General features: G+C 37.4%; 1 protein-coding gene across 1 annotated transcript; it reads right to left on the bottom strand.

Annotated features, from left to right (window-relative positions):
- Positions 1–638: 638 nt before the first annotated feature.
- LOC141099968 (C-X-C motif chemokine 10-like) lies at positions 639–2,040 on the bottom strand. Its single transcript, XM_073588106.1, has 4 exons — positions 1,954–2,040; positions 1,748–1,871; positions 1,335–1,418; positions 639–1,013 (listed from the first exon to the last, which is right to left on the bottom strand). The coding sequence occupies exons 1-4, from the start codon at positions 2,012–2,014 to the stop codon at positions 980–982; spliced, it is 303 nt and encodes a 100-aa protein (XP_073444207.1). The 5' UTR covers positions 2,015–2,040; the 3' UTR covers positions 639–979.
- Positions 2,041–10,762: the final 8,722 nt, after the last annotated feature.

The following is a 10,762-nucleotide window of genomic DNA, read 5'->3' as shown; positions in this document are numbered from 1 at the left end:
CCAAATTATATAAGCTTCTTTTGTATATATTTTCATGTCTGTACAATGTATCTTTTTTGCTCAGATGAGTGTCATTACAATTTTGGGTTTGTTAAGATAAACCAGTATGATAATCCAATCCTTTCTTACTACTGTATGTGATGGACACACTGGTGCAGGACGGATGACAGAATGATATGTGTATCAGACCTGTGCCATCTAATGAGCTTATTACTTAGGATACAGAAATGTATCCTCTGACAATACAATCACAGCAAACAATGAAGTGGCAATTTGGGAAGTGTTGATGCAAAACGTATATTAGAAAGTTATTTAAAAAAAACATTTTTGGGGGATTTTTTTTGCTGAAATTATAATGCCTCATTAAGCCCCTTCACTGTATTAAGGGTAGATAATGCATTTAATGTGTTATAGTTAATACGCATTTAATGACTTTCACCCCTAGGTTCATTTGGTCCGTGCGTATCCAACCACATCAATTTAAGAATATAGACCGTCAGTGTTTAACTATCCATCTATTGCATATGAACCTCCCAAAAAATTATGAAATGATTTCAATTTTCCAGAATGATATAATTTTTTTTTAACAACTTGAGTAAAATATTAATAATAATATGTATATTTTTTTAAAATAGATGGATCTTTATTTATTTATTCCAGTTAAAATAATATTTTTTTTGTATAAAATGCATTCCAGGAACATTGTACAGAGTATAGTATATACTATTTACATGTTATATACACATAATACATACTTACACATATTTATTTACATTCAAGGTTTTCAATAAATTATGCCAATTGTAGAAAGCAAAATAATTTGTTTTGAAATCATAAAAAAGTATCACAAAATATATCATTTCATAAATCTCAATAGTTGGTTAAGGGTAATTAATTATTGATCATTAAAAATAGATATATAATGACTATGAAAACTATTCAGATGGTCAGCAAGGTCTTCAATGTATGTCCATATCTACTAGTGGTGAATCACTTCAACATGGTTGTGTTGCCTAGAAGATTTAATATGTTGGTTAGCATAGATAAACTGACAGACAGGTAGACCTACAGTTACTGTAGACAGAAATATATACAGACAGACAGATAGATAGACAGATAGATAGACGTGGGATAGATAGACGTGGGATAGATAGAAAGATAGATACATAGATATAGATAGATAGATAGATATGAGATAGATAGATAGATAGATACATGAGATAGATAGATAGATAATAGACAGACAGATATATAGATAGACAGACAGAAACTACTAGGACAACATTTTGAGTCCCAGATGTAGTCTTGATTTTTTCTGAAACATTGACACTTACCAATTTTTTCTTCCCAAAAGAGCCCTTACTTCTTTTATGTGAGGACTGACACATATAGGGCGATTTCGTTTTTTTAAAGTTGCGCTATTAAAACAAAAATAATATTTTGTTTAACATTAGTTTGGATTTCTTTTTCCCCTTAACAATAAAGACCTTCATTTGAAAACTGCATTTTGAGTTTTCTTATGTTATCTCTGTCTAATACTTAAATTTGTTTGGTGATCTGAAACATTTAAGTGTGACAAACATGCAAAAAGAATAGGAAATCAGAAAGGGGCGAAAAACTTTTTCACACAACTGTATATACTTATTACATATTGGACAATATAGCCATTGAATTGAGCAAAACATTTATTTCATTGTATTTGCTGGCAATAACTTGAGTAATTCTGTGTCACATGTCCTCTACTTACGTGTATTCAATATTATCACATGTAGAACTTCTGGGGTAAATCTCCAACTTTTCTACTTTCTTTATGTTAAGCTTATCAGAAAATTTTGTGCACAGACAGCGATTTCCTCGGGGTACAGCCGCTCCTAGGAAAGGAATATTGGTAAGTGATCATCTAGACATAATGCACTAATAATAAAGAGTCTATATAATGTTCTATAACTGTACCTTGTATTAGAGCAGCGGATAACAGCACGGCGCAGATGATGGCAGCAATCTTACAGCCCATAATGAGTGGATCAAGTATCTTGTGAGCTGCTAATGTAGACACTGTATAGGAGTAAGACCTAAACGTATTTATAGGTCTTCAATGCATTGCATCATCAGAAGTGGGAAATTCTGACAATCTTAGCTTCCTTTACATAATATCAATTTAGAAGAAGAGAAAGAGGAACTCAAGACTTTCTTCACTGTAAATATTCCTCATTGCTTATAAATTACACATCCTTGTTTAGGTTAGTGAAGAAAATACTAATACATTTGCTTAACTGTTATTTTATGCAAAATATGGTCTAGACTTTGTAGCCCCGCTGTCATGTATTTGAGCCTGTAAAATTGTAATAAAAAAATTGAAGGTATTAAAAACATGAATACATGTGTATTGTGATGGTGTCGTAAGTGGCTTTTTATTCAGTCACCTAATGTCATGGAATATTATGGACCTATTCATCAAAAGCTTTTATGCCACAAAAGTGGTATAAAAGCTTTGTTACGCCTACTGGAGAATTTGTGGTGTGGCGCATGGAGGCATACGCCACTCAGAATAAGCTCCAGATTCATTAAGTGGAGAGCACCTCTTAAAGAATTCTGGAGCTTATACTCCGCCAAGACTAGCATAGCATGAGCGTGCACTATATTAGTCTTCATGAATAGGCCACTTAATGTGTTTTTTACACTGTGTATGTTCCACACTTTTATATAGAAACACAAATGCTCTATCACAATATGAATTCACAAAAGTATGATCCAAAAGATCAATTTAAGGGAAACCTTATGATACATGCTGTCACGACTTGGTTGTCAGGTGTCCCTGTCCCTAACACTAGAGGGTGCCATAGCTCACCCTATTACTCAGGTTACTTCAGAAGGTGAAGATTCTGAGGCCCACGTACCTTGCCTTATCTTCTGTATCCACCCACCATCTGTACCCTTCCCCCACCCAGAGAAGAGGAGAGTAGTTGTGCACCATAGTACACCAACCAGACGATCAAGTCAACACGAACAGTGGCAACTGAAAATACCAGGCATACCGTACCAATAAACACTCACATATAACAGAGGAATACACTGAGGAGTGGAGGATAGGGAAAAAACAAAGTAGGAGAAGGAAAGAGAATTATCACACTTACAAACCCAGGCAACAGTCACTGATAAACTCAATGTCATGATCCAGGACGGGGTTTCGCTTTCGCCCGTCCTGATCAGACTGGGGGTTCATTGTTCCACCTCTCTCTGGCAGAGGGCGGCTATTTAATGGTCACTGGACCTAGGTCCGGTGTCAGTTATACTTCTGCCCTCGGCTGAGTTAGTTGACCTTTTGCGTACGTGTGCCTTGTGCCTGATATCTTGCTTGCTTGTTTGGTTTTGATCCGGTTCTGTTCCTGTGACGAGTTCTGCCTGTCTGCCGGTTAAGTTACCAGATACCTTTTCTGGAGATAAAAAGAAATTCAGTGTTTTCAAGGAGGGCTGTAAGCTTTTTTTTCATTGAGACCACACTCTTCTGGGGATGAAGGTCAGAGAGTGGGGGTCATTATGTCTCTGTTAAGGGGAGCCCCCCAAGCTTGGGCTTTCTCCCTTTCGACCATGGTCCCTGAGCGTATGAATGTGAATGCATTTTTTGAAGCCCTGGGGCATATTTATGATGAGCCTGATCGAATGCGTATGGCTGAGGACATGGTGATGAGTGTGTGCCGGGGGAGGCACTCAGCCGAGTGGTTTTGCTCAGAGTTCAGACGCTGGGCTGCTGAGGTCTGCTGGAATGACGCTGCCCTCCGGGGTTTGTTCCGTAGAGGCCTGTCTGAACATCTGAAAGATGCCTTGGCTCTCCACCCTCCACCTGATTCCCTGGAGGCGGCTATGACACAGGCCGTACGAATGGATCGCAGGCTACAGGCGAGGGGAGTGATGCAAATTGAGAGACCGTTATTCTCCCAAGGAAGGGGAGCCAGTCATACATTGGAAGTCACGGAGATGGGAACCATCGACCTCAAAGAAAATGAGAGGAGACAACGGCGCATGGGAAAATGCTGTTTTCACTGTGGCGATTCTGGACATTGGAAAAAGGATTGCCCCTCCGGTCCACTGACCAACAAGCAACTGAGCCCTGGTGATTGTCATGGAGGTCATCCAGGCTCTCAGGTACCCTTTTCTGCCTTCTCTAAAATGTTGTTGCAAGTGGAACTTTGTTGTGCGAGTGTCTCTACATTCACTTCTGCCTTCGTGGATTGCGGTTCATCATTGAATTTTATTGACTCGGACTTGGTGGCCAGGTGTAAGTTAGGGACAGTTAGGTTGGAGACTCCTATTCACATTGTGCCGTTGACCTGGTTCCAGGTGCTAAATTGCCTAAAAGCCCGCTTGTATAACCTTTCGGGTCCAGAACGGGCCGCGATGAAAGAATATATTTCCGAGAGTCTCCGTAAGGGACACATTCATCCTTCTGTTTCTCCCGTAGCGGCGGGGTTCTTTTTTGTAAAGAAAAAAGACGGTGGTTTACGCCCATGCCTCAATTTTCGGGAGTTAAATAAGATAACTGTAAGGAATACGTATCCCCTTCCACTTATTCCCGATTTATATAATCAGTTGTCCGGAGCTAAGTGGTTTTCTAAGTTAGATCTACGGGGAGCGTATAACCTTATCCGAGTCCGGGACGGAGATGAGTGGAAAACCGCTTTTCTCACTACTGAAGGGTTATTTGAAAATTTGGTCATGCCTTTCGGTCTGATCAATGCTCCAGCGGTTTACCAAAATTTCATTAATCATGTGTTTTCTGATTTCATTGGATGTTTTATGGTGGTATATTTGGATGACATATTGATCTACTCTCCTGATAAACAGGCTCACATTGGTCATGTTCGGACAGTTCTCCAAAGGCTCTGGGAGAACTGTCTCTTTGCTAAATTAGAAAAATGCTTACTTTTTGTCCAGGAACTGTCTTTTCTGGGGTTCATTGTGTCTGCTGAAGGGTATCGCATGGATCCTAATAAGGTGCAGGCCATAGTCGAGTGGGTTCAGCCTTGTGATTTGAAGGCTCTGCAGCGTTTCCTAGGATTCGCCAATTACTACCGTAAATTTAGAAGGGGGTTCTCACAGGTGGTTAAACCCCTCACAGACATGACTCAAAAGGGGGCCGATATCAAGAATTGGTCAACCGCAGCAGTAGCGGCGTTTCAGTTTTTTAAAAAATGTTTCATGTCTGCCCCGGTTCTTATTCAACCGGACCCGTCGGAACCATTTATTGCTGAGGTAGACGCCTCATAGGTAGGGGTGGGGGCGGTATTGTCCCAGGGACCCGCCACTTTGACCAATTTGAGACCTTGCGCCTTTTTCTCAAAGAAGTTCTCCCCTGCGGAGAAAAACTATGATGTGGGGAATCGAGAACTTCTGGCCGTAAAGTTGGCCTTTGAAGAATGGAGGCATTTTTTGGAGGGGGCTGTCCATCATATAACAGTAATTACGGACCACAAAAACCTAGCTTACATTGAGTCAGCGAAAAGGTTGACTCACAGACAGGCTAGATTGTCACTTTTTTTTTCCCGGTTCAACTTCTCGATCACTTTTTGGCAAGGATCTAAAAATGTCAGAGTGGATGCCTTGTCACGCAGTCTAGATCCGGTGTCCCCCCCGGAACCTCCATCCTCCACTCTTCAGCCGGGGATGGTGGTGGCAGAGATTTCTAATATGTTGGAATGGGAGATTCCGGAGGCTCAGTCTCTGGCCCCTCCGACTAAGCCGGTGGATAAGCTTTTCGTGCCAGCTCAGTTTCACCTCAAGGTCCTCTGGGAGTTCCATGACTCAGTTCTGGATTATTTTCACTATAGGGTTGAAACAAAAGCGCAATAGGGTCTTATCCGGGTAAAATGTACAAATACTGAAAGTATTAAACTCACCTTCTCAAAGAGAAAATAAAGCTTGTATAGTATGTCAGCCTGCTGCACGTCCAACGGTCCACAGCGGAACCGTACCACAGTTCAATAAGGAATAAATTCTTGGACTTAGAGTGCGCTGCCAGACAGATTCAATAACCACACAAGGTTAAAAAAGTTAACCCTTTAATCCCTACGCGTTTCGAAGCATAACGCTTCTTCTTCAGGGGTTGATACATGACTACAGAAAGCTGTCATCACATTTATACATACAAGATTCAAATTTGGCGCCCTCAGAGACACGAGGAGCGCCGCAAAGGTCAAAGATCAAAGTGATTCAAGCGTCAAGAGTTCATAAAGGTTAAACATTCCCTAATTAAAAATCAATCTTTATTATATTTTACAGACAAAAGAAGAAGAGAAAAAAAGAAAAAAAGAAGAGAAAAAGGAAAAGGATAACAAAAAATACAAAAATGAACCCACGACGAGATGGCAAAAAAAAAAGAATCAAAGTCCAGCGAACACACCGCTACACCAAGGAGAGCGCACGAACCCAAAAGAGAGCCTACAATCCAACCATTGGAATGAGTCTCCAAAATAAACACTTGCAAAAGTGATGATCAAATGTTAAACATATATATATGATTAAAAAATACGCCAAAGGAGTCGATGTGAAAAAATGAACAAAGACAAAAACAAAAACAAAAAATAAAAATAAAATGTGTCACCAGTTATTTTATTTCACTTTCCATGAGAAATCAGTGGCGTGAGCTGGTAGACAAAAGGAAAAAAGAAAAAGAAAAACCACACATAGAAGAAACCAAGATCGCATACCGCAGAAGGGGAAAAAAAACGAAAAGCAATGCTAAAAGGATTAAAAATATATTTTATATTGTAAATATATTAAAAATGAGAAACTATATAACGAGGTCACCTAGAAAAAGAATTTATGTCTTTTTTGTTATCCTTTTCCTTTTTCTCTTCTTTTTTTCTTTTTTTCTCTTCTTCTTTTGTCTGTAAAATATAATAAAGATTGATTTTTAATTAGGGAATGTTTAACCTTTATGAACTCTTGACGCTTGAATCACTTTGATCTTTGACCTTTGCGGCGCTCCTCGTGTCTCTGAGGGCGCCAAATTTGAATCTTGTATGTATAAATGTGATGACAGCTTTCTGTAGTCATGTATCAACCCCTGAAGAAGAAGCGTTATGCTTCGAAACGCATAGGGATTAAAGGGTTAACTTTTTTAACCTTGTGTGGTTATTGAATCTGTCTGGCAGCGCACTCTAAGTCCAAGAATTTATTCCTTATTGAACTGTGGTACGGTTCCGCTGTGGACCGTTGGACGTGCAGCAGGCTGACATACTATACAAGCTTTATTTTCTCTTTGAGAAGGTGAGTTTAATACTTTCAGTATTTGTACATTTTACCCGGATAAGACCCTATTGCGCTTTTGTTTCAACCCTATAGTGAAAATAATCTTGAATTTCTCTGGCGGTTCCTGGAAAGTTCGGCCGGTGCTTTGGTTGATTAAGCAGCAGAGGGTTTGTTCCAGTGAAAAAGGATGGAATATTTCCAAAACAGGCTTTCATCAAGGGAACGGTTAATTCTACAGACTATCGGGAATATTGGATATACAGCTCATAATGAGGAAACTACAGAGGTCTTTAAGGATGAAGAGACTAATTTGTTCCGGAAAATCTTCACGAACTTTAAAGAGGCTATGAAAGAAGAACTACATTATAACCTGGATGCCCGTTTTTTATCTATCTATTTGGAGGAGAACATTTGCCCACGGGGACTAAGGTTAGTTTTTGATTCTCCCTTTCCCATGGACTCAGACTTTACGCAAGAATGGGATAAGAGTCTGGACATATGTATGCATAGAATGATACTATTACTATACAAAAAGAGATCTAAGCTTGCTGAAATAGCGGCTGATAAAGTGTTGAAATTCTCTAAAGAACTGATCCCATTTTTTAAACACCCGGAATACAAAAAAATTAATTCAAATGTAATAACGCATGTGATGCAGGTTGAACATGAGACCATTTTAAAAAAATCCAAGAAATTGCAAAGAGATAGGGAGGACTACAGGATTTTTAATGACAATAATAAAAATAAGAATATAAATATAGTGGGCAAAGGGAACACGAACCAAACTGATGCTGTGGTTAATAATAGCAATGAATTAAATACATGTGGCAACAAAAAAGATTCTGACGTTTTTGATAAAGTTGGTATTACTAACCCTAGTATCAAATTACAGGCTATGAAGGATAATGGACTTATCCCAGTACAAGAGCAATTTAATGGAGGAAATATGGGTAATGTTCTTTCAAAATCACCTCAGTTAAAAATTACGAAGATGACAGCACCTCTAATCAATGCTATAAAACAATTAGATAGTATTAAGGAACAAATGAAAGGATTCAATGGGAGTAAAAATCTCATTGATTCCGCAAATCCCATCATTGGTAAGTCTAAGATTATTACACCCATCCCTGTAGTCATCCCATCACCTGCTCTTATCGAATTTCCAGAGTGCACACAAAAATCCCTTTTTGATTTTTCGATTTATGATAATGATATATCCAGCACTCCAATTAGTGAAACTGTCCTGATCGACAATACTAATTTAGACAATAATGCTACGGTTCCTTTTTTACCCCGAATTTTGAAAAATACAGAAATAAAAAAATTCTTTTCACCAAAAAACGGGAAAAGAAAAAATCCTATAGAGGAACCAGAGGGGGGAGAAAAAAAGAAAGGGAAAATAAAAATTTAAGTAAGACTAAAAGTGATGTAATTTTAGATGATGGCAATAACAACATTTTTAATTTATCTTCTTATGTTTTAACTAAAGATGAAACTAGTGTCCTATCTAAGGGACTAACTTTTTGTCCAACACATAAAATTAATGATTTTAACCTTTTTCTTGATTTGCAAGTTTTTATCCGGAAACTGACACTGAAAAGGCATTTTTTAATAAAGGAATCTATTCCTGTCCAAAAAAGTATTAACATTGACTCATCTAATAATGATATTATAGATTCTGATGAGTTTCATTTAGATGTACCGGTTAAAACCAGGTTTTATCCGATTGAGAGTAGAGGTCATCACCTGGATGTCTTCAACGCTATTGTGCAGAAAGAATTTAAGGAATTAAATTCTGTTAAAACCAAACCCAATATTACAAAAACTGAAAAATCAGCCTTAAAATCCTTAAAAACTAATCCCGATATAGTAATTCGCTCAGCGGATAAAGGTGGTGGTATTGTTGTGCAGAATAGGTCAGACTATTGTAATGAAGCTCATAGAATTTTATCTGATCCCAAGTACTATAAAAAAACCTCTTTTGAAACCATCCCTAGTGTTAAAATCAATTATGATAAACTAATTCAGGAAGGAAAAGAAAACAACATTTTTAATAATAATGAATATAGATTTTTAAAATTTGTACGGACCCGCACACAATTTTTTTATCATTTACCTAAGATCCACAAGAATTTAGAAAATCCACCGGGGAGGCCCATCATATCGGGTATAGACTCAGTTACGAGCAACCTGTCTCATTTTATAGATAGAATCATGGTTACACATATTCCATCACTGAAAAGTTTTATCAGGGACTCAACTGATTTAATACAGTATCTCCATGATATCGAATGGAAACCGAATTTTATATTTTTAAGTATGGACGTATCATCACTTTATTCTAATATTTCACACACTTTGGGGTTGGCTTGTTTTAACAAAGTTTTAATAAGTGATAAGAGACTGAGCAAGGCACAAAAAAACTTTATTTTAAAAGGCATGGAATTCATTTTAAAAAATAACTTTTTTACTTTTGAGGGTAATCTATATCATCAACAGCTGGGGACTGCGATGGGCTCTAAGGTCGCACCAACCTATGCTAATATTTTCATGGGTATTTTTGAGGAGTTCCATATTTTTAAATCTAAATGGTATAGCAACATAATTCTATATAAAAGATTCATCGATGACCTTCTTTTTATATGGGATAACAGCAATGATGATATTCATAATTTTATTCATGATCTTAATATGAATAATTGGGGTTTGTCTTTTTCCTCAACATTTGACAGTAATGAAATTAACTTCTTAGATTTGACTATTTTTATCAAGGATAATATTATTGCAACAAAAACATTTTTCAAGAACGTTGATACTAACAGCTATATTCCTTTCAACAGTGGTCACTATGGAAAGTGGCTCAGGAACATTCCTGATAATCAATATAGAAGGATTAGAAAAAATTGTTCACATATAGGGGATTATAAAGATCAAGCAAAAATCCTGATGAACAGATTTAATAAGAAGAATTATCCTGAGAAATTAATAACAAATGCCTATAACAGATGTCTTAATATGTCTCAAAACTCCTTGATTAACGGAAGAAAAAAAGAAGCCGAAGTAGATAAGAATAAATACACTACTAATTTCATAACCCAATATTGCCTAGAGAACAAGGAAATCAGGAGAGTTCTTTGTAAGAACTGGCACATTTTACTCAATGATCCACTTCTGCAAAAAATTCTCCCTAATAATCCGATGATTACTTTTAGGAGGGCTCCTAATATTAAAAATTTTGTAGCCCCCAGTCGTTTAAAAAATAAGATAGAAACCCGAGTAGTTACCAATAATACACCAAGGGGCATTTTTCGTTGTGGAAAGAAAAATTGTGCTTGTTGCAGTAATATTACACATAGAATGAAATTTTTCAGGTCCACTACTACAGATGAATCTTTTCCTATCCGTGATTTCCTTAATTGCACTTCTGAATTTGTCATTTATCTAATTGAGTGTGACTGTGGGAGACAATATGTGGGTAGAACCACACAACCGCTACATCTTAGAATGAACTCCC

Source organism: Dendrobates tinctorius, unplaced genomic scaffold, assembly GCF_039654945.1.
Source record: "Dendrobates tinctorius isolate UK_male_01 unplaced genomic scaffold, ASM3965494v1 ptg000011l, whole genome shotgun sequence".
Classification (NCBI taxonomy): Eukaryota; Metazoa; Chordata; class Amphibia; order Anura; family Dendrobatidae; genus Dendrobates; species Dendrobates tinctorius.
This window is presented reverse-complemented; position numbering and strand designations above follow the sequence as displayed.

Excerpts from the sequence above, each read along its gene's own strand:
- LOC141099968 (XM_073588106.1), bottom strand. The coding sequence starts at position 2,014 with ATGGGCTGTAAGATTGCTGCCATCATCTGCGCCGTGCTGTTATCCGCT. Across the intron at positions 1,872-1,953 it reads ATCCGCTGCTCTAATACAAG|GAGCGGCTGTACCCCGAGGA; the intron begins GTACAGTTATAG and ends TTCCTTTCCTAG. Across the intron at positions 1,419-1,747 it reads TGTGATAATATTGAATACAC|CGCAACTTTAAAAAAACGAA; the intron begins GTAAGTAGAGGA and ends TTGTTTTAATAG.